This window comes from Colletotrichum higginsianum, chromosome 3, assembly GCF_001672515.1.
Source record: "Colletotrichum higginsianum IMI 349063 chromosome 3, whole genome shotgun sequence".
NCBI classification, from domain to species: domain Eukaryota; kingdom Fungi; phylum Ascomycota; class Sordariomycetes; order Glomerellales; family Glomerellaceae; genus Colletotrichum; species Colletotrichum higginsianum.
In genome coordinates this window covers 4871209-4893872 of record NC_030956.1, presented here as the reverse complement: position 1 = coordinate 4893872, position 22664 = coordinate 4871209, and the positions used below count along the sequence as shown (strand labels likewise).

Here is a 22664-nt window from a genome sequence, read left to right as displayed (position 1 = left end):
CGTATAGTAGAGTAACTACTAGCAAGGTATGTATAACTATAACTACATAGTTTCTAGCTTATTTGATTCAAATTAACCAAAAGATCCAGCGTTACGCTGATTCTAATAAGGAAAAGAGCACCTGGAAAGAAACACCTCTGAAAACAGCCTGCTACTATCACTACGAGAAACCTCGCCCCGAGGCAAACGAACACCAGAGACGAAATCAACATAGCCGGATTCTCTTATAGCCTTACAAGGAAAAAGATGTACCAAACAGCAGGAAGAGATGTGCTTGAACGTTGCGTTGGCCTATACATCTCAGGGGCGCAATAAAGTCATTCGATTAATCAATCGGCGGTTTCCCAACAGGTCTCCCTTGCGTGCCGGCTTCATGTTGGAGCCCAATCCAGGAGGAAAGAGTTGTGCCCCTTTCTCCCCAGCCAGCTTCTGCAGTAACAGTGGTTGCGTAGAAACGTCCTGTGCACATGTGCCCGGCGATCTATTAGTGGGTGGACCAGGCGCGTGAATGCAGCCAAATCTGCCCAGCAAGCCAGGCTTTGCCACCGCCCGCCAGGTTTGAATCTGCCATCTCAGTACACGTAACGGGTACCGTCGTGATCGGGTCTCTGCGCAAGCCTCTTGTTCTCGCGAACGAGCATGAATCGGAGTAGCCAGGCCAAGAGGGCCGCGGCGATGGAGAAGCCAGCGCTGGTGCCCATGGCAAGGACATATCGGGGCTCGTCAGAGCTGGGCCAGAGGTACTCAAAGACAGTCAGCAGTCTGGAAAGACATCCCGCAATCTAACCCCGACTCACCGGTGTGTAGACGGCGGCCAAGGTGGAAACGCAGGTGACGATTCCAATGGAAATCGACTTCTTCTCCTTGGTCTGGCCGCAAGTGCTGCTAACCCAACCAATGATGAGGGAGTTGCAGGCGTAGACTCCCGAGGCAAAGGTGCACATGGCGAAATATCTGGCGCCAGTGTTGAGCGTCGCGCAGGCAAGGACGAAGCCAAAGACGGCGACAGCCTTGCAGACAGTGATATGCCAAACACGTTCGTTGAGCCTCCCTGAGTGGAGGGACTTTGGGTCAGCAGGATGCGGGTGATGGCATCGCCGGGGGGGGGGGTTCTCTCACCTGAACTGTACGCGCAGAGGATGCAGAACCCGCCGGAAATAAGGTACGGCGGGCATGTCAACGCCAGGGTGACATTGCGGCTGAATCCGAGTGTTTGCACGATGGAGGGGAAGAAGTTTTTGTAGCCCGATGCAGCTGGAGTCCCGTTGTCAGTTCGACGTGGCCCCCCAGAACCCAGACTTTCCTTTCAGTGACGTATATACACAAGGTCGGGCGTTGACATACCAAGATGCAGATGCTGCATGAAGATGAGGACCCAAAGCCGTACATCCTTGAGAGCATCGAACAAGCCAGTCAAGGTGCTCGTGTTTGTTTGCAGCGCCGTGGTATCGGCGTCCATGCGTGCGGTGGCCAGGCGCCGCTCGTCCTCGGACAACCAGCGCGTGTTGGAGGGTTCGTCCGGGAGGATCCAGGCCGACGCAACGGAGATGAAGAAGGTCAGAATGCCTTGGATGATGAAAAGCCAGCGCCAACCGGCCAGACCTCCGACGCCGGACATCTCGAAGACACCGATGGCAATCAGCCCGGCAAAGGCGGTGGCACAGATGTTGCCCGTGAACAGAATCGAGACTCGCGTGGCGATTTCCGTCTTGGTGTAGAACATGGCCAGTATGTAGAGGGCTCCGCCATAGAACGGTGCTTCGGTCACGCCGAGGAAGAAGCGGGTAATCATGAGAGTTTTGTAGTCCTTCACAACGGCGGTCAAAGTGCTGGCTATGGCCCAGAGGGCCATGAAGCCAGCCATGTAGACCGAGGGGCGGAGGCGGGTGATGAGCATGTCTGGACGGGTCAGTCTTCGAAGTCGGCTCGTACGGAACAGCGACACTCACTGCTGGGGATCTGCCCAAGAATGTACCCAACGAAAAGGATAGAGACGCTGGTCTGATACTGAGTAGCGGTGAGGTTGAGGTCCTTCTCGAGGCCGTCCAGGCGGGCGACGGTGATGGCATTTCGATCAAGGTAGTTGAACCAGTACATGAACCAGAGGATCGGCATCAGTCGCCGATCCAACTTGCGTACGAGGCGAATCTCTTCGGGGCTCTTGACGAGGCGATCGGTGCTGTTGGTGTGCTCGGAGTCCTCCTTCTCCGTCAAGTTGATGGAGTTCGACTGGGGATCGGTGCCAGCGTGTGTGTCGACGGGCCCGGGCTGTGAGACCTCCAGTGCCATGCCTGCCGAGTGTTTCTCGGAGGGAGGAGTCGTATGGTAGGCCATGTTGACCAGAAATGGGGTAATGATGACGATGATAGACTGTTGCCGATGATGGGGAAGACAGTGATCAGATGGCGAGGCAGTCTGGCGTCAGCTGGGCAAAGATGGAGCTCTCCAGTCCAGGGTCACCTGGTAGATATAGCCCAAGGTGGGAAATCGCGATGTGTCCTTGTGGCGGCGCCGTTTCCTGGGTATCTGGTCACAGGCCTTGCCTCGGACTAGTCGAGGAGGACTCAAGGCCTCAAACGGTGCTCGGGAAGTCAGCCCAATTTCGAACGCATGCCTTGACAACCAACACTCAGCTATTTCCAGACGCGCCGCTATCACGCCCGCCTCCTATCTCTCCAGGGCGGCTGGAGACCTTCCTCGCAACGGGCCCAGGACAGGCTTCCGGGCTTGGCAGGCCGTCGTGGTCTCGGTCGGTTCAGATCCGACGGAGCAATATTGATCTCGCTTCATATCTGGGGACTGCGCATACAAGAACTAGCCGAGTCAGAGGGTACCGGGGGAGAAGCTGCAGTGCTGGGATCCCGAGCTCCCCGGCGTTACCCGACCCGGCGACGGACCATGCCCCGCAGCACTCCGTCGATATCCAGCATTTCCCGAATGCCTCTTTCTCGATCGACGCCGCCCTTGTGCAACTGCCGCCTCTCGCCGAACGATGATAATCGCCCTTGCGGTTTCGATTAGACCTCTTTACTCATCGGGTCTCCCTTATCTGCATCCGCTAGCCGACCCGGCAAGCTTACCATCGCGGATCCCGCACGCGGTGATGGCAGTATGGCCGCTGCGAAGAGTGCAGGATCGCGGGCTCATATACGAGCCGAAGCTCGACAACTTTCGTCATGGTTGACTTGGTACGTACAGCTTCCTGACTGAAGTAGAAACCGGCACAAATGGCCACAGAAACGATCACCGTCGCTGCTCATCCGCCGTCGCTCTTCCTGGACCTGCCGCCGCCACCGGTGAGCTCGGCAGGTCCATTCGCCCTCGAGGCAGAGTACAAGACCGATTCGGATGAACACAAGGTCAACCTTATTATCGGAGCTTATCGCGACGAAGATGGCCGGCCGTGGTCTCTCAGCTCGGTTACTGAGGCGAGTTCCCTCTCCCACACCCCCACCCCAGCCGGCGAGTCTACCAACACTAACACCACCAACCTCGCTCGACAGGCCAAGTCGTCTCTCAACGCCGTGAACAGTCTCCACGAGTACCCGCCTCTCCGTGGCGATGGCGAATTCCTCGAAGGTGCCAGACGTCTCGTCTTCGGCGACAAGCTGGTAGAGCAACACGCCCAGCGGCTGTCTTCGATTCAGACCGTGTCGGGGACAGGCGCCAACAGCCTTGTTGCAAAGTTCGTACAGAAGAATGCACGCGCCTCGGCGATTTGGCTGTCCGACCCTACCTGGATCAACCACGCCGACATCTGGCACGACAATGCCCCCGGTGTCAAGGTCCGGGAGTACCCCTATTACAACGCCGTGACGAGGTCGTTCGACTTCGACGCCATGATGGCCTGTCTTGAGTGCAACGCTCGCGAGGACGACGTCATTCTTCTACACGCCTGCGCTCACAACCCGACGGGTCTCGATCCCTCAAAGTCGCAGTGGGGGGCAATCGCCGACCTCTGCCAGCGAAAGAAGCTTTTCGTCGTCTTCGACCTCGCCTACCAAGGGTTCACGTCCGGCGACCTCGCCAAAGACGCCTGGGCCGTCAGGTTCTTTCTCGAATCGTCGCCTCTCGAGTTCGCCGTGTGCCAGTCCTTTTCCAAGAACCTCGGCCTCTACGGCGAACGCGTCGGGGCACTGCACATCGTCGTGTCCCGCACCGGGCCCTCGACGGGCCCGGCTGTCGAAAACGCCCTGATCGACATCCACCGCGCCTCCGTCTCCGTCGCGCCACTCTTTGGGTGCCGCGTAGCAGTCGAGATCTTCCGGAGCAGGCAGCTCCAGGAGCTTTGGGCAGCCGACCTTGTCGCAATGAGCACCCGCATCCGCAAGATGCGTGAAGCCCTCTACGAAGAGCTCGTGCGACTGGGAACACCGGGGAACTGGGTTCATATTGTGCGACAATCGGGCATGTTCTCGTACACCGGGCTGGGTCCGGAGCAGGTACGACGGCTACGGGAGTATGACCATGTCTACATGCTGCCATCGGGGAGGCTGTCCGTCTGTGGGCTTACGAGTGCCAACGTCAAGTACACGGCCCAGGCTATACATCGTGTCGTGGTGCTTTCTGCCTAGAGGGTCGTCAAGACGAAGATAGGATAAGCCAAAGATTTCGAGTTATATTTGACAACAGTTCTATCTTCGGTTAAAGGTTGATGGAATTCTTCAAACTCGTGAAACGTTCCATACACTATAGGGTATCTTTCTACACATCTCGGTCTCATCGGCCTACACCTGGCCCTCGTCCAAATCAGCGAACCCAGCATCGGGCTTCTGTGGCCTCCTTCGAAAGTAAACCCTCTTGGCCCACTTGTATGCCTCGGCCCCTACCATGAAGATGAAGACGTCGACAAACACAATGGCCCACTCCCAGCTGATGCCGTGGTGCATGAAGACCGTGTGGTCCAGGACGGGGATGTACAGCGTCGGGAACACGACGAAGAAGACGATCGTCACCGACAGGAACAGGAACAGGTTGCCCCACAGGTGCAGGGCCCACGCCTTGAAGCCGTGGGGCATGTAGAACAGCGAGCGCCGGGCGTCGATGAGCTCCCAGGCGAAGAGCAGAAAGATCCACGTCATCGTCGTGTAGCTGGTGGCGCGGGCGCGGAAGACGGGCTCGCAGAGGGCCGAGTACCCCTCGTTGCAGCCGAGGCCGAGGTTGCCGTCGTTGAAGCCGAAGATGACGAGGGTGAAGGCGCCGAGGACGCAGCCGGCCATGAGGAGGCCGTAGACGACCATGTCAAAGAGGAACTCGTGGGTGAAGACGCCGTAGTTCAACTGTCGGGGTCTGTTGTCAGCATTTGTTGAGAGGGTTTTCCCCGAGGGATTCGGGAAGGGGAACACTTGGAGGAAGACTCACATTCTGAGGCGGGCGGTTAAGGATATCCGGCACCGCCTTTTCGAACCCGAGGCCGGTCTCGCAGAAGGCTCCGGTCCCGAGAAGCATCCAAAGAATCTCGACCGGGGACAGCAGGAAGACGGAGGTGTTGCTCCCGTCCTTGAAAGCCAGTCCCGTGAGCAGCGCGATCACGAACCCGATGTTGGCCGCCAGCACGTGGAGGATGAACTTTTGGATGTTGTCGAAGATGCGGCGGCCTTCCTCGATGGCGTTCAGGATCGAGGCGAAATTGTCGTCCGTCAGGACGATGTCGGACGACTCCTTGGCCACGTCGGACCCGGATCCCATGGCGATGCCAATGTCGGCGCGCTTCAGGCTCGGGCTGTCGTTGACGCCGTCGCCCGTCATGGCGACGTAGCGACCGCGGCGGTGGAGGGCCTCGATCATCCGCACCTTGGTGCTCGGCGCGCATCGCGCCACGACCAGGGGCAGCTGCGGCAGCTCGTCGATCTGGGCGTCGGTCAAGGAGTCGAAGTCGAGCGCCGGCATCACCATTGCCCCGGCGACGTCGGCGGGGAGGAGGCGGAACTTGTCGGGCGACGGCAGGATGCCCACCTCGGTGGCGATGGCGCGGGCCGTCTGCGGGTGGTCGCCGGTGAGCATGTGAACGACGATTCCGGCGGCCTGGCACATGTTGACGCTGGGGCGCGACTCGGGCCTGGGCGGGTCGTAGATGCCGATGAGGCCGCGGAACGTGAGGGAGTGTTCGAAGTCGTTACGGTTCGGGGCCTTGTCTTGGGCGAATTGGGACTCTGAGATGGTGCCGTCGAGCGTCCGATGGGCCAGGGCGAGGACGCGTAGACCTTGGCCGGCGAGGATCTCCATGTTGGCAAGGATGTCGGCCTGGTCGACGTCGGTCAGGGGGCGTATGTCCGAGTCCCACGCGATGGCTGTGCACGACGTCAGTACACGCTCGACAGCGCCCTATGACGAGTTCAGTCAGTCAGTTGAGACAACCTAGGAGGAGAGAGTATTGTAAGACACAAGTTCCTACCTTGGTGAAGACATGCATCTCATTCGATGCAACATGCTTAAAGACCACGGACATCTTCTTGACGTCAGAATCGAAGGGGAACTCGGCGATCTCTGTCCAGGTCGCATCAGGGCCCTGTGACAACTCCAGTCTATTCCATCCGAACCGAGACGCAAAGACTTCGATCGCAATCTCCGTGGGAGCGCCGCGAGCCTTCCACTCTCCGTGGTTGGCGGAGCTGTCGTCGCTCTGCTTCAAGGTTGCCAGGTTGGCCAGCGAGGCGACGTTCAAGTACCATTCTAGAGCAGGTTTGTTTTTGCTTTCTTGGCGGGAATTGACGAGCTCAGTGGTCTTGTCGTGCTGCTTCTCTGCTTTGGTGCTAATGTCTTTCGGTTGGCCGGCTGTGAACTGGACTTCGCCGGCGTGCGGATTGTATACGTCGTTCGTCGTCTCCACGGAATAGGTGCCGCAGCCTGGAAGCCAGGCTTTACGGACAACCATACGTCCCTGGGTGATGGTGCCGGTCTTGTCGGAGCAGATGTCTAGAGGCTTGGAGTTAGAAAGCGAATAGGCTTGGATGGAGACGGTTCAGGGGCTCTTACTAGTCACGCCTCCGAGTGCCTCCAGGCTAGAGAGGTTGCGGACAATGACATTCCGATCGAGCATCTTCTTGGTGCCAGCAGCCATTGTAACTGTCAGAACGAGCAAAAGGGAGACGGGGATAGTGCCAATGGCGGTTGTGACGGCATAGATAATGACATCCTTCCGCGAGTCGAACTTGTTCGCGCCGAGAACGACAATGGCACAGATGATGGCGAACAGGAACAACCACAGGAACAGCTGGGAGAGCTTCTTCTGCAGCGGCGTGCCAACAGTGACGCCCAGGAACTCGCCGATCCACGCGTGGACAACCATGTAACCCGCGGAAATGTGCGCCAGCATCGACGCGCTCCCGTCCTCGTTGCGCCGCACATGCGAAAGGGCCTTCTCCCTGGATCCGCCGTTCAGGGCGCCGGCGATCAGACCGATCTCGGTAAACATGCCCGTGGCAAACACGACGCCGCGGCCGCGGCCCTTGGTGATGACGGTGGAGCTGTAGACAACGTTGAGCCGGTCACCGGGGCCCGTGTCCTCGTCGAACGTCGAGTTGGGAATCTTAGAAACCGGCGCCGACTCTCCGGTCAGCAACGCCTCGTCGGCTTCCAGGTTGACGGCTTCGATGAGTCGGATGTCGGCGGGCACCGAGTCGCCCGTGTTCAGGTCGACAATGTCACCCGGCACCACTTCTGCCGTCGGGATGACCACCGTCTTGCCGCCACGGAAAACGTTGCAGGTCGGTTTTCCGAGGTTCTTGAGCGAGTTGATGGTCTTTTCAGCCTGTAACGTCTGGAAGAAGCCGATAAAGATGTTGAGGACGATGATGCCGCCCAGGATGCCGCCCTCGATCCAAGCCTGGATGCCGAAACTTGCGCCTAGTGCCAGCAATAGGACCTATAAAAAACCGTTAACAGTTGCTGACAGGAGGGTTGAGTTGGCAGGTTCAACCAACGCAAAACCTGTTGCCTCTAGTCTTGGTTTCAGCTTACCAATGTCATGGCGTTGAATATCTGCTCCAAGAAGATCTTGAGGGGCTGGACGCCCTTTTGTTGCTGGAGTTCATTCCGTCCAAGCTCTGCCATGCGGCGTGCGGCGTCTTCGTCGTCGAGTCCTTGTGTGATGTCGACTTGCAACTCCTCAACGACTTGTCTAACATCCAGGGCATGGGGCGGCCGGCTCAACGGTTTGTTGGACTGTCCCGACAAGTGCTCCTGGAAGGAGTCGGCCCTCTTCTCATTGGTGACTGTCATCGTGAGAGATATGCTCGGATCCGAGATCTACAATGCAGTCCGTTTCACGAAGAAATGAAGTCCATCTGGATAGGCTGTAGTAACAGATTAATTGTCCGAACAAGTCGGCCTCGGCCAGCCAGCCGCACAGTATTTGTATTGTTCCCATCGACCATAATTCAACGCCTACGGAAGATTCGATCGGAGACCTGGATGAGTCCGACGTATCACAACGTTTATGCCGGGCCGAAAGAGGCAACCAAGACTCAACTGCGGCCAAGGTGGACATTCCATCATTGTTGTTTCTTGTCCGTGCTTTGAGGATCAAAGGCGGTGCTGGTCAAGGGCCTAGCGAGGTCTGCCCGATGAAGTGGTCGCTGTTACGTGAAAAGTACGTAACTGAATCCAAGCCATTGGCCAAGGCCGAGTTTAAGTTGACTCAAAAGAAGACGAATTGGACAGTGGTGAATAGACAGGTTGTGTAAAGCAGGGTAGACGGGGTTGTAAAGAATTTGCTAGAACGGAATGATCAGAGATGGGAGGTCGACAACTCGGACTTGGCAACTCAAGTTCCCGGCAAGCAAGGACCCAGAAATAAAGCATATGCACGAGTTGTCATTGACTTGCCTAATCAGGCAACTGACGTCGGGGAACCGTGACTTGGAGGAGAGCAACCGGTCGTGTGCTTGACAGAAGCGGGGCCCTCCCTCTTACACTCTTTGGTCTTTGACGGGCAACGGTCGGAGGGTTCAAGGCTGCGGAGCCGGGGGGGGGGGCAACGGCAGAGGTGACGCTAGGTAGGAAAAGGCAGCCAAGACGCAACTGAAGGCTTATTCCACCGCCGGCGGGGCGGGATTCTTCTCCCAGTCGACAAGTCGACAATAACATCCCCAGTCATAATCATTGACGAAGAGATTTGGTTCGACCCACGTGCTACAGACAATCGGACAAGTCTTCGGGTGATTGGACAGTCGTTCACGTACAATTTTCCCAAAAAGACAAAAATTAAAATAAAATAAAAAAAGAAGAAGAAAAAAGACGAAAAATTAAATAAGGAAAACTTAAAATGAAAAGAAAAAAACCTTGTTCTCGTACTTGTCGGTGCCATTTGATCATACCTAACATCGGGCTTCTGGAATTCGGAAACGTGACTTAAAACGCCGTCGATCAGGATACAAAGGAAATAGAGTGACCGAAGAGCAGTACTGTAGTTGAGAACAAGATACAATAGAGGCATGGAAACGGCCCCTATGTCGCAAGGTCTCGGAGCCATATTCTGTCCATGTTCCCTGAACCATCGTTGGCCGATTCTTGCGCAGTGCCACTACTCCCTCTCCCTCTCGCAAGTCTGCCTCTGTCCCATCAACTGCCTCATGAGCGGCGTAAACCTGCCCTCCTCATCCATCAGCTGCGCGGCCGGACTGACAAAGTCGTCCGCGCAATGCGCCATGCACCCGAACCATCCGTACTCGTCAACCCACACCTGCTCATCCATCCAGCTGCTCATCTCTTGCGTAAACCTCACGACCTCCGCCTTGTCGCGGCTGGTGGACGCAATCTCGGAAACGTTCAATGGGAGCTGATACCTCTCCCACAGGGACTCGATGTACTGCTTGGCATGCCCGACATCGCCGCCCCAATAATGAGCCCCCAGAAAGTCCGGCCCCTCACAGCCGCTGCCGCCGCCGCAGACGACACTCATAAACTCTGCAAGCCACCGCCCGCCGGCCTCGTCGCTCGCACAGGCCGGCCCGACGAGCTTCTTGCCCTTCGCATCCCGCAGCTCCGGCACGACCTTTGCCCGCCACCACGCCGCGGCGTCCTGCGGCGAGATGCCCTGCCGTTCCGGCTCGTTGAGGTAGTGCACGACCGCGGCGTCCGAATCGCGGATCCAGTCCCACTCCTCCGTGTCAAGCTGCGCCCGCGTGCGGATCATCGGCCGGAAGGGCAGGCGGCCCTTGAGCTCCGGCGGGTACCAGGCGTTCCAGTTGTGGACTGACCTGAACGGGGAATTGGCCAAGGCGGGCGGGAAGAGCTGGTCGATTGCCTCCGGGCGGTCGCGTGTGTTGGTGTAGTCCCACAACAGGCACTGTTTTTGCGCGTGCTGTCTAGACATTCTCCGGAATGACGTCAATTATACAGTATGCCGCTTCAGGATCCGGTAGCTGGATTCTCTGTGCAATATAACAAAAGGACCATGGTTAGGAAAGGAGGGCGGCGAGATCCTGCTGTGTGTGTCGAAGCAGGAGCCTTACGTCACTAGCACGACCACCAAAATCAAGTTCATGTCCGTCGGGGCCGGTATTTGTGGGGAAGACACTGCCGGACACCGGTCGCCGGATCCAAGCGCCGGACATTGAACCGGCCCGCAAGGAATATGCCATCCCTAATCAGAACACACAAACACACAAACACACGCGCACACAGCAAACAAAAGAAACATAGTCTTGTACATAACGCTTTTTATTAGTATCAAATACCAGCATGCTTCCTCCACCCTGGACCGACCCAGCGCCTACTTCCTGCGCGTCGGCCGCGCGTTCTTCTCCATGCGCTTCTGCTTCTCCCACCTCGCCTTGCGGATGTCCTCGACGCCCTTGATCTCCTTGCGGTTGCCCGCGCCGTCCTTGTACTGGCCCACGCGCTTCTCCTTGGCCTCGGCGATGCGCTTCTTGCGCGCCTCGTAGTCGTCGCGGTACTTGTCCGCCTGCTTCGGCGCCTTCTCCTGCTTGTGCTTGTACTTGTGGTTCGCCGGCAGCTCCGGCACGTTGGACTTCTCGAGCCCGCCCACCTGGATCCGCCCGAGCCGGTTGGCCTTGCGCCACCGGTCGAACCGCCCGCTCTGGAAACTGGCCGCGATCCTGACACCGCTCTCGCCGCGCACGTATTTGGACCCCTTGGACCCGTCCTCGTCGTTCTGCCGCGCCACGTACTTGTTCTGCTTCTTGTCCCACCGCATGCCCTTGGCCTTCGACGGCTCGCCGAAGCCCTTGGTCGTGTCGTCGTTTGTGAGGTCCATTTGGAGATGACGCGCCGCCTCCACGAAGCTTGACGTCTGCGCGCCTGACGTGACACCGTAACCGCGCTCCTCGGCCGCGTTGGTTGATCTGGGCTCGTACGTCATGAACACTTCCGGGTCCTTCCACGAATCCGGCTTCTTCTTCTTCTCGCCGGTGTTAGTGACCGTGACTTCGAACCCGTCATCGTCGTCTTGGTCGTTCTCCGAGTCGTACGCCTCCATCGCTTCGGCGTTCACCCCCTCGTCCGCCCCGCCGTCCGAGTCATTGGCGGCATCATCAAAGTCTCCCATCTCGTCGTCTGAGTCGGCCTTCTTCTTGCTGCCGCGGTGCGGTGTAATGCGTTTTCTCAACTGCTTCATGACCTCCGCCGCCTCGCTGCTTGAGCCCTTTCCGCCTCTTCCAATCTCGAAAATCGTCTCGGCCGGTCTAAAGCCACTGATCTTGGCCATCATCTCGTTGCGTGCCTGCTCGGCATTGTTGATATCCGCGCCAAAAATGGGATGCAGCGAGTGCCAAGCTTTGGTGCCTACAAGCTCGCGCGCACGCTTCGCACTCTGACTCGACGCAGAGTGGCGCGTCTTGAGATAAAGCTTCTCGGCCTTTGTCGAGACTTTGCGCATGGCCTCAATGTCGGCCTCTTCCTTCAGGATCTTCTCCATCCACTCCATTTGGATTTCAATCTTGTCGCGTCTCAGTCCACCAACGACAACATCCTCGGCGTGGGAGAAGTTCTCAGTGTCGTGGCCCACGACCAGCCTGCGACCGAGGAAGAGCTGCAGGTCCAGGAGGTAGGGCGTGTCGAGTTCGCGCACGATGCTGTAGGCCCAACCCCTCTGACCGGCACGCGCTGTACGTCCAACGCGATGCACAAAGACCTTGGGCTGAGGGGGGAAGTCGTAGTTGATGACGTTTGCCAGGACGGGGATATCGATACCTCTGGCCGCAACGTCCGTCACCACCAAGATATTGGCGCGTCCGTTGCGGAAGTTCTCGGTGTTGATGCGACGGGCTTCTTGGTCCAGAGAACCGTATACGTATGATACAGCGTAGCCGGCCTTGGTCAACAGCAATGCCAGGTAGTCAACGTGATGCTTGGTGGCTGCGAAGATGATGGTCGAGTGTTCCGTCGGCTTCCCTCTGCCTTCTCCCTCACGCTTCCTCTTCTTTGAGGGCACGACATCCAGTGGAATTCCGTCAGGGGTGCCTTGCGGCATCTTGATGAGGTCGTTGAGAATGTGAAGCAGAGCAGCCTCCTTTTCTGCTCCCTTGACAGAGAAAAAGGCGCTCTCGAGGTCGGGAGAAATCTTTGTCTCAGCATCCAATCGCACAAGGGTCGGGTCTTGCAGACCGGCTCTGGCGAACTCGACCAAGGAGGCCGGCAGCGTGGCAGAGAACAAGAGACTCTGCCTCGAGAGAGGAAGGGCGTAGAGGATCTCGGTAAGCTGGGCGGCGAAACCCATCTCGAACAGCCGATCGGCCTCGTCGAAGACGACGTACTTGATCGACGACAAGTCGAGACCCATTTCGACCTTGAGATGGAGGAAACGACCAGGTGTAGCGATGACAATATCCGGGTTTGAGGACATCATGCTGAACTGGTCCTCCATACTGTCACCACCAACCAGCAAGATGCACTTCAGGTCCGTACCCTTGCTGAACTCCTTGACAACCTTGAGCGTCTGGAGCGCAAGCTCACGGGACGGCGACATGATGAGCGCACGCGTGCCGACCTTTGCGCTATGGGCGCGGAGGCGCTCGATCATTGGAATGACGAAGGCCGCAGTCTTTCCGGAACCCGTTCTCGCCATGCCCACGACATCTTTGCGGTCCAAGATTAGAGGAATCGTCTTTCGCTGAATCGGCGTTGGGACGGAGAATCCCTTCTTCGTAATAGCGCGTAGGAGGTTCGCATTCAGACCTGCGTGTGTACGGTTAGGTTGGATTCGCGCTGTGGTATAGTCCGAGGACGACTCTTGTGTGCACTAACCCATGGCCTGGAAGCCACCGCCCTTCTTGACCGACTTTCCCTTCAAGTTGGACGCCTTCCGGAACGAGGCTGCCTGTTGCAGCGCGATGAACGCTTCGTCGCCATCGTCGTCGTCTTGCCCTCCCTCGTTGCCGTTCATGATGCCGTCCATGTCGAAGTCAAAGCCTCCGGTTTCCTGCCCGCCATCGCTCCCGTTGTCGCTGGCGTTCGTGGCGAAAAGTGAGTCGGCGATATCAACCTCTCCCTCGGAGGGCGCAGGAGATGCTGCGCGACGAGGCATCTTGACTGTAGTTCTGGCGAGGCCGTACAATGCGTCGTCGTGAAACTTTGGCCCGTGAAATCGATTTTCAGCGAGTTGCGAAACAAGCTCAGCACTCAAGAGCTGGCGGCCCCGTCTGGGAAAATTTGGGCGGGCGACAGAGAAATTCTTTATCGCTATCTTATCTTATCTTAGTCTCGTGGGGTGGGTGGTTTCTTTTATCTTATCAACAAGGGTCTTTCAGTGGGTCTTCATGTGGCTTGTCACACAGTACCTTCGCCTCGTGTACAACCTCGCTCGCTCCCTCCATCTTACAAGATTCCTACAGTACTGCCAGCGCTCATTGCCTCCCAACACCAGCGTCCTATATACAGATCGATAGACTTTTGGGGGTTTGTAGCTCACAATGGCGACGACACCAGACGTAAAAGAGGAGAAGGATGCGCTCGACGCGCTCGAGCTCGAGGCGAAGGAGTTTGACAAGGTAAACGCGATGGCAAACAAGAATGCGACACAACGACAGTACTGACTAGTCGTCCCGTTTCCCAACAGGATGCGGAAATCGACAGAATCCTCAAGGCCTTCCGGCTAGACGCCTACGCCGTCCTCGACCTGCAACCCGGTGTGCCCGAGTCGGACATCAAGATCACGTACCGTAAAAAGTCGCTGCTCATCCACCCGGACAAGACCAAGAACCCGCTGGCGCCGGACGCCTTCGACCGGCTGAAGAAGGCTCAGACGGAGCTGATGGACGAGAAGCACCGCGAGAGGCTCGACGAGGCCATCGCGGACGCGCGCATGCTGCTGATCCGCGAGAACAAGTGGACCGTCGACAGCCCCGAGCTCAAGACGGACGAGTTCGCCAAGAAGTGGCGCGACAAGGCGCGTGAGGTGCTCATCGACAACGAACACCGCCGCCGCCGGCAGATGAAAGCCCAGATGCAGGAAGAGGGCCGCGAGCAGAAGAAGGAGGAGGAAGAGGTCGAGCAGCGCAAGCGCAAGAGGCAGCACGAGCAGGACTGGGAGGCCACACGGGACCAGCGCATCAGCAGCTGGCGGGACTTCCAAAAGGGCAAGTCTGGTGACGGCAAGAAGAAGAAGAAGATGAAGCCCATTGGCTGAGGCTGAGGCTGGGCGAGGTCTGGGACGACGGACATGGTGCGTTTGTGAGGCTCGTGGGTTTGTTTTGCGATTCCCCCCCTTCTACAGGCGGCAGAAGATGTTTTATCTTGGAGCTTGGGGAGAATATCTCTTGTCATAACTCTGACAGGTCTCGATTACTACGGATTATTCCCGGCCACGCATGCACAGCAGCAGCAGCAGCAGCAGCATGGTTTCTATATCAAAAAGAGCCAGTGAGTTTGATATTGAACACCGCGGTTATGTCCCTAACTATGTTAGAAGTGTAATGCTTATGTCCTCACCACCCTCCCCTTTCAGAGCCGTTTTTATTTCCCTTCGAGGGCTTCACCCTAGCCATTCAGGTAAGCAAGCACCTTTTTTTCCCTCCCATTCGTTGCATTGTGGCTATGCATTCATGATCCAAACACGTACTTTTTGACACCTTGCCCATGCATCCGTTCTCTCGGCGTTTCCATCGGGCTGAAAGCCCCTTGTGATCTTTTAAAGCATACATAAACATATGTGCGGGTGCCTCCGTGTCGGTGAAACCTCCAGCTGTCCGTCTCTTCGTCGGCCCCGTTTTGTTTCAAGGCTGCTTCTTCTTCTTGTACTGAATGAACCGCCCGAGGTTCAGGACCACCTCGTCGGCGCGAGTACGCAGCTCGGGCTGTGTTCTCTTGTCAATGGTCTTCACCAAGGCCTTGACCTTGGGCTGGGCGGCCTCGAAGTGCTGCAGGAAATTGTCCTTCCAGAAGACCTCCTTGTCGCATGCCAGCTCCTCGTCGCCGTAGATGTCAAACAGCTGGTTCAGGGCCTCGATGGCGTCGGCGGCCGGGACTTCGGGCAGGGCGTTGGCAACGGTGACGAGGAAGACGCCAATCTCCCTGTTCAGCGCGATAGGGGCCGGGTCGCGCGCCAGCTGGCCCAAGACGCCGATGCACTTGACGCCGAGACCCTGGAACGGGTCTTCGGGCTCCTCGTCCTTGGACTTGTCTCCATTGGCAGCACCGTTCACTTCCGTTTGGGTAATGTTCTTGGTCGCGTGGTAGAGGGCCATGAACTTGCTGTGCTCGTCGCCGCCCAGAGGAACGCCTCCCGGCAGGCTTCGAGAGACGGCCCACGCGAGACTGGTCACTTTGGTCGCCAGCTCGACGTCGGCGGTGTTGGCGGCCAGGATGGGAACAATGACCTTGCCCCAGATGGCCTTGCCGGAGGGCGTCCAGGCCTTCAGGATGGCTTCGTTGTGATCCTCGGAGAAGTCAAAGACGGAAATCGACCAGGCGATGTTGCTGAGGGTGGACAAAGCATGCGCCTGGAGCTGCATGGCATCCTCGGAGTGCGAGGATGCGGTCGCCAGGGTGATGATCTGTGGAATGGCCTGTTGTACCAGTTCGCGCAGGGTCGGCAGGTCATCCATACTCCCCTCGTCGTCGTCGTCATCGTCAACGCCAGTCACCAGGTCCATGTCGGCCTGCAGCGCGTCTTCGTCCATTGACTCGTCGTCCTCATCGTCCTCGTCATCCTCGGCATTGTCCTCATCGCCGGAACCCGTATCCATTTCTTTGTCGTCCTCGTCCATAGCCGTGTCGTCTTCATCGCCGATGCCATTCCACTCCTCTCCGCCCTTCTTGCTGTCGCCCCGCATAGACTGCTGGAGGGTTGTTCCGATATCAGCTAGGATCTCCAATGCCAGCTGGAGAACCTCTGTCGGGTTAGACCATTGACTCTTGGGCGGCAGGTCAGACTCCTGCTTGGCTTCCTTGAGTGCCGAAGACAAGGTCGGTATCAGGGAAGCGTCAGACAGGCTCTTTTGCTCGGGCGTCCCGTCGAACCATTGCAATGTGGCGAGGATGTTGTGCAGGACGCCGCATGCCAAAACACCCTTGGCACCAGACACGCCTTGCAATCTGGTCAAGGCCGTAAGCGGCTTGGGGCTCTCGTCGGCGACAATGTCCTGAGCGAGACGGGTGTTGTCCTCGGACAGAGTCAGGAGAGCGGACAGAGAATCGAGGCAGATGCTCGAGGGTGAGTCGGCGTAAGCGATGATAGCGAAAAGGAGGTTCTTGATGCCCTCAATGCCAACAATGGCTTCGAGTATCTCATCCTGGGCCTCAGCCAGGGCGGACAAGAGGGCGACAACAGACTCGGTGATTGCCCAAGTAATCTTCAGCTCCCCCTTGGTCAAAGTGGAACTCTTGGCGAGGTTCTCAAGGATCTGGAAATAGTCAGCACGGTGTCTTGCCACAGCCGTCGTATTAGTCATCTGGCAAGGAGGTCACGCACAGTCTGGGAAGCAAAGCCCATAGCACTGAGGACATCTTGACGGTAGAGGTGGATGCAAAAGTCGGTCTCCTCCTCCTCGGCGAGGAGCCTCAGGATATCCCATCCGGCAGCGCGGCTGTCTAGGCTCGCATCGGTGAGAGTCTCATTGAGAACGATGTGGACGATCTGCTCGCGCAGGAGCAACTTCCGGCACTTTTCGTTGGAGACGATATTTGAGACGGCCTCAGCAGCGGCAGCGCGCGACTTGGGCTCGGAGCTCTGCAGGTCCTTGATGACGGGCAAGATGGACTTTTCCCTAAGGGCTGCCAGCTCGGGGTCGGAGGGCGGCTTGACGGATTTGGCGATGGGGTCCTTGCGATGGCTTTGGCCGCCTCTGTTTCGCCTTGACTTGCCCATGTTGCGGGGAGTGGGTTTTGGGGGGGGGGGGGGGCGGAATGAGGTTGTGAGAGTTGAGATGCCGTGTCTTTGAGGCGTGTGTGTGCAAAGGATGTAGGCAACTGAACTTGGTGTCTTGTATAAATAAATGTTAACGTTTGTTTTACTTGCTTCGTGACCGACCCTGCTCAAAAGTTGCTTCACGTCCAAAATGAAATAAAAATTCGAAAAAAGCGTTGCTAAGGGCAGCCACAATGTGGCTCGTGGCTCGGGTTCCCGTGCGCCCCGCATCTACCTAGGTAAGGTCAGTGATCCACAGGGACGCAGGCACGTACCTTACACACTAGTACCTGCTTGAACACCTGAGCAGGTGAGTGCAGTGGATACGAGGTACACAGTAGCTACCTACCTAACTTCCGGAAGGGTACCTGCAGTCCCTAAGGTAGGTAGGTACCTTATGTAGGTAGGTAGACAGCCAGTGACTCTAGGCAAGATTTTCTCCACTCCTTGGGACCAAAATAACACCTCCACGTGTACGAAGGTATCTGAAATAAGTACCTGTGGAGATGTACATCCCCGTCATTTCCAATCTCCCTCTTCTGTTGCTTCTATTGTGAGATGTGAGACACGACACTGGGAGATCAGCTGCCAGCAAGCAGGAAGGAGGAGTGGTTGATGGATGCCATTGCTGTCAGTGTATCTGGGCGGACAGACGCCAAGCCGGACATGCTCGATACGCTCGTCCGTGCTCTCCCTCCCCTCCGCCCTCCCTCCGCAACGGTCCCCTTGATCGAGCTAGTTGATGCCACTTTTCCTCTCGCACATACGATGTACACCACCACAACCACCACAACCACCACAACCATACAGAGTATTCATATTCACTTTGTCACTGTCACCGTCCTGTCACATTCGCTACACGCAAATACACATACGCACACACACCTATGTGTGATGAGACTAGTGCACTGAAGCTTCGACTCTCGGTGTTCCATCTTCCTTCCTCCCATACCAAGCTTCCGCGTCTGGACAGCTCCACGGATCCACCGCCAACACTCGAGAACCCACCACACTCAAGCTCCCGCAGTCGCGTCTGCAACATAGCTGCACAGCCCAGCTCGAGAACAAGGAGCAACAACCCTGAAACTGGTCTGGCTGCTCAATTGCCGGCACCAAGGGGGAAAACGAAGGGGAAGGTCAGGAACTGGACAAGGGGCACGCACGCGCACACAAATCCCTAAGCGTTTACCTTAGTGTTCTGCGGCTGTCCCATCCCATCTCATTCCATCCCGTCCCGCTACTCCCTTCACCTGTCCACTTCTCTGTTTCAAACTGCTGTGCCGTGTTGCGCTACGCTGTCCTCCTCTTCTTCCTGTGCATCTGGAGCTTTGCCAGATACGCAGCCAACATCGACGTCAACGAGAAGATGTGAGACGTTCGACTCTCGGATCCTCCTCTCTTCCCCCCACCCCTCCGTTGCAAACCTGTGAACCTTGGTTTCTTTCCCGCCCGTTTCTAGGTTTCTCTTCTTAGCCCCAGCGCCGCGCCGCACACATCCGTGTCCCTCTCAAGATAGAGAAGCATGCCGGGCCCATGGCGCCAACTACGCTCCTTCGTCTTCCTCAACGATGAAGAGATGGGCAAGAAGGACGACGACCATCACCGCCCCGGCGGCAGCGCCATCAAGAACCCCATGCTTCTTCGAAACCGCAACCCTCAATGGCAGCCCGCCGCCAAGATGCCATCTCGCCGCCTCTTCCGACGTCTGGCCTACCTCTTCCTCATAGCCTGCGGCCTCTGGTATCTGCTGAGCGACCTCTCCTTTGGCTTCGTCTTCCGCGAGAGACCTCCGAACTACATCTACCCGTACCCCGACGACCCCCGAGAATCCCGCGATGCCACCCTCCGAAAGACCGGCCGCCTGCCCAAGGGCCAGTCTGTCCCGCCGGCCGCCGAGCAACAACATCATCACGACTACAACGGACCCGTCAAGTTCCTCCGCCTCGCCACCTCTCTGCACTCCATCGCCGCGACCAAGGGGAGCCAGCCCGTCAACCAGAACGTGCTCTTCGCCGCCTCCAACCTTCATAGCCTCTCTACTCTACTGCCGTTCGCCTGCAAGATGGGGACCGAACTGAGGAGTTATGTGCATTTCGCCGTCATGAGCAGGAGTGACTTGGACCTTGACCACCTGAAGAAGATCAATGGCGTCGACGATACCTGCTACATCATCTGGCATGACGCCCGCCCCGACTTCTCGACCCTTTCGACCAACGCACGACTCGAGCAGTCCACCCTACGCGCCCTGCGACACATCTATACCTACATGCACCCGCAAGCCATCATAGTTGACGGCTCCGATGACGAGTATCTGCCCTTCTTGAAAGGCATGCGCGATGAGACCGCTCGCCTCAAGACCCCGCTCATCGAGCTCCCGGCGAACGCCTGGACACGCCTGTCGTGGTTGGCCAAGTTGGACAGCGCTTCGCTGGCGGCCTGGAATCACGTCAGCGTCGATATCCTGATCCAAGCTCCCGCGAGCGGCTCCGGCAGTCTGCTACGCCTCCTCAAGTCCCTGGCCGACGCCGACTACACCGCCTTCACGATTCCCCACCTTACAATTGAGCTCCCGCAGGACATGGAGCCTGCGACGGCCAAGTTCCTCGAGACGTTCCACTGGCCGCCGCCACACGTTCACAACCCTGGGCGCGTGCAGATGCTCTCGCTGAGGCATAGGATCCCCCGACAGCGGATGACGGAGGAAGAGAGCTCCATTCGCTTCCTCGAGTCGTTCTGGCCAACGACGCCAAGGCACTCCCATATCGTTGTTCTTTCTCCGCAGGCCGAGCTAGCGCCGGGCTTTTTCCATTGTGAGTTTCTCGCGCATGACTAAATCGCCTCGCGCTCGCGCTCACCAAACCCGCAGACCTCAAGTACACCATGTTGGAGTACCGCTATTCTCGCCTGTCGACCCTCCAGAAATGGGATCAGCGTCTCCTGGGCATCAGTATGGCGACGCCTTCCACGTACCTGAACGGCAATGTGGATTTCATACAGCCGACGGCAGAGGGTTCCAAGGCCGGTGAAGGGACATCCTTCCTCTGGCAAGCGCCCAACAGCAACGCCATGCTCATCTTCGGCGACAGATGGATCGAGTTGCACGGTCTCGTGTCGGAAGTCGACGCGCTGCAGCATGCGCGTGGGTCCCAGCCACCGCCGGAGCTAGTGACCGAGAAGGTCGTGAGCAAGAGATTCCCCTCCTGGCTTGAGCATGTGTTGCGCCTATCTCGGCTGCGAGGCTACTTCACGCTGTACCCCAGCGCCGAGACAGCGGCTACCCTCGCGACAGTGCACCGCGAGCTCTACCAGGCGCCCGAGGAATATCAAAAGGAAGGGGGCGAGAGAAGGAAGACGGCCGGCCTGTCAGAGTCGGCAGTCGACTTCGGGACGCTCATCCAGACGCTGGACACGCTGCCGAACAACGGCAGCCTTCTGCCGGCCAATGACCTTCCCTTGCTGAGCTGGGAGGGCGACGGCACCAGTCTGCGGCACGTGTACCAGATGGCGGTGGAGTACATGTTTCGGTGGCGCGAGCAGGTCGGCGGCTGCAGCAAGGAAGCGGCGGGGAGCGATCACATCGATGGGTCTGCGAAAGACCTGTTTTGCACGCCTGATGGCAAAATCAAGGGGCTGTAGGAGGCACTAGGTCCAGAACGCACAAATTTCAGCCCGTGGCAGGGTTGGAAAAAAGAAGACCGCACGGTGCCGATTGTATTTTACATAGAGCATTTCCATCTTTTCTCTTCTCTTTTTTTTTTTTTTTTACATATACCCACGGGATAAGCATCAGCATAGGCTGGTAATGGCGCGGCCAAGACATGGGAGAAACGGGAAATATATTATGGCTATTGACATCGAACCCGTTTGCTTCATTTCAAGACGTGACCTGCCGCATAGACGGCGGCATGTGAAGATTCTCCCTTCTGAGCGTTGGCCGTGATCTTGGCGATGACCAGTAGCACGGCGCAGGTCCCAACGATGCTGAGGGCCACGATGGAGAGAACCTGTGCAACCCGTTAGAACCGCTCTGGAGCACGCAATGGAGGCCAGGCGCGCTCGTTTCGCTGTTCTTTTTCTTCGGGCGGGTGGGTCACTTACAAGCTGCGTCCGCCATCCCGTCTGCACGATGGCCGCCTTCCGACTGTATTTGTTCACGGTTTCTGGAGATTGTCAGGGCCTGCCAGTCTGGAAGCCGGGTTTTATACATTATTTGGTTATACACGCGGTTTGGAAGGGACGAAGGTGAGGAGAGACATTGAGAGACATTGAGAGACATTGAGAGACATTGAGAGAGAGAGAGAGAGAGAGAGAGAGAGAGAGGCAGCTCACTGATGTAGTTCCCGAGGCCGAGGCACAGGCACGCGACGGCGAGGATCCAGAAGACGATGCCCAGGGGCTTGGCCATGCGCAGCTCGAGCTGGCTGGGCTCGGACTTGAGGTGGAAGGAGAGGACGATGGCGACGGCGACGATGGACATGTAGACGGACAGGCGGAGGTACGAGAGGAACGCTGCGTTGCCCGTGTCAGCTATACGGGCCCCGGAAGCACTACTCGCTATCTTCGCTCTCGCTCTCGTTTCCACCCACTGGAAGTGCGAGAGACGACGACGACGTGCGGTGGCGGAACGGGGCGGGCGTACGTACTCCTCTCGTTCGCGCAGTGGTCTCGCGCGTCGCTGGTCGCGTTCTCGAACAGGAGCGGCCCGAGGATGGGCCAGGCGAAGAACGTCGACTTCCCGGCGTGGCCTGGGCCGCTGTATAATCCCCAACATCTCATCTTGTCAGAGGAAAGAACGTGATACTCAGAAGTGAAGGGAGGGGGGGGCTGTAATTGTGTTACTGACCCAATCTCGCCGACTTCGACGGGCCTCAAGAGCTCCGAGGCCCGAAGGGGCGCGCAGCAGTGGAAGGTGAGGTCCTCGTCGTCGAGGTCGGTTCTCGAAGCCATTGCTTATTGTATTTTGGATTGCAATTGGGGTGTAAAGAGGGGGGGGGGGGGGGCAACAATGAGCGTGGTTCTTGAAATCTGGAGGGGATGCAGGCGGAGGGGAGGCGGGCGTTGTTGATGTATCAGGGAATGGCTTCTTAGAACGCACCGGATTTGATCACAAGCGCCATGTATGATGTGATCCGCGCACGGTGAAGGATCCGGTGTGTCGAGGCCAGGCCTGGGGACGTGCCGAGACACAGCGGACACTGTACGGCAACGGCGATCGGCGGTCGGGGGGGTGTGTCCACCTCAACTCTTGGACTTACATGGCCGCGGTAGAACATCTTGCCGACCGACCTTTCGTGTATGGATATCGCGAACAGGTATCTGTACATTTAGACCAATTCTCGTAGGACGGAGTATGCCGTAT

At 57.6% G+C, this 22664-nt stretch overlaps 8 protein-coding genes across 8 annotated transcripts; 3 read left to right on the top strand and 5 right to left on the bottom strand.

Moving 5' to 3' along the window:
• Positions 1-572: 572 nt before the first annotated feature.
• Positions 573-2334, bottom strand: CH63R_05002 (MFS transporter; the record flags this gene model as incomplete). The annotated part of the gene is made up of 5 exons (XM_018299977.1): positions 573-743; positions 798-1051; positions 1120-1254; positions 1345-1899; positions 1950-2334. The coding sequence occupies 5 exons, from the start codon at positions 2332-2334 to the stop codon at positions 573-575; spliced, it is 1500 nt and encodes a 499-aa protein (XP_018161223.1).
• An 893-nt stretch (positions 2335-3227) lies between these two features.
• CH63R_05001 (Aspartate aminotransferase) lies at positions 3228-4574 on the top strand (the record flags this gene model as incomplete). The annotated part of the gene is made up of 1 exon (XM_018299976.1): positions 3228-4574. One exon carries the CDS (start codon positions 3228-3230, stop codon positions 4572-4574), a length of 1347 nt encoding a protein of 448 aa, XP_018161222.1.
• Positions 4575-4727: 153 nt separating this feature from the next.
• CH63R_05000 (Potassium/sodium efflux P-type ATPase) lies at positions 4728-8220 on the bottom strand (the record flags this gene model as incomplete). The annotated part of the gene is made up of 5 exons (XM_018299975.1): positions 4728-5279; positions 5362-6324; positions 6395-6915; positions 6976-7864; positions 7960-8220. 5 exons carry the CDS (start codon positions 8218-8220, stop codon positions 4728-4730), a joined length of 3186 nt encoding a protein of 1061 aa, XP_018161221.1.
• A 2494-nt stretch (positions 8221-10714) lies between these two features.
• On the bottom strand, positions 10715-13486 carry CH63R_04999 (ATP-dependent RNA helicase DBP10; the record flags this gene model as incomplete). Its single annotated transcript, XM_018299974.1, has 2 exons — positions 10715-13137; positions 13207-13486. 2 exons carry the CDS (start codon positions 13484-13486, stop codon positions 10715-10717), a joined length of 2703 nt encoding a protein of 900 aa, XP_018161220.1.
• Positions 13487-13871: 385 nt separating this feature from the next.
• Positions 13872-14587, top strand: CH63R_04998 (DnaJ domain-containing protein; the record flags this gene model as incomplete). Its single annotated transcript, XM_018299973.1, has 2 exons — positions 13872-13949; positions 14018-14587. The coding sequence occupies 2 exons, from the start codon at positions 13872-13874 to the stop codon at positions 14585-14587; spliced, it is 648 nt and encodes a 215-aa protein (XP_018161219.1).
• Positions 14588-15173: 586 nt separating this feature from the next.
• CH63R_04997 (Arm-like repeat-containing protein) lies at positions 15174-17536 on the bottom strand (the record flags this gene model as incomplete). Its single annotated transcript, XM_018299972.1, has 2 exons — positions 15174-16802; positions 16871-17536. 2 exons carry the CDS (start codon positions 17534-17536, stop codon positions 15174-15176), a joined length of 2295 nt encoding a protein of 764 aa, XP_018161218.1.
• Positions 17537-18827: 1291 nt separating this feature from the next.
• Positions 18828-20941, top strand: CH63R_04996 (uncharacterized protein; the record flags this gene model as incomplete). Its single annotated transcript, XM_018299971.1, has 2 exons — positions 18828-20115; positions 20172-20941. The coding sequence occupies 2 exons, from the start codon at positions 18828-18830 to the stop codon at positions 20939-20941; spliced, it is 2058 nt and encodes a 685-aa protein (XP_018161217.1).
• A 233-nt stretch (positions 20942-21174) lies between these two features.
• Positions 21175-22252, bottom strand: CH63R_04995 (Duf202 domain-containing protein; the record flags this gene model as incomplete). The annotated part of the gene is made up of 5 exons (XM_018299970.1): positions 21175-21309; positions 21404-21465; positions 21635-21814; positions 21949-22058; positions 22149-22252. 5 exons carry the CDS (start codon positions 22250-22252, stop codon positions 21175-21177), a joined length of 591 nt encoding a protein of 196 aa, XP_018161216.1.
• Between the last annotated feature and the right edge of the window lie 412 nt (positions 22253-22664).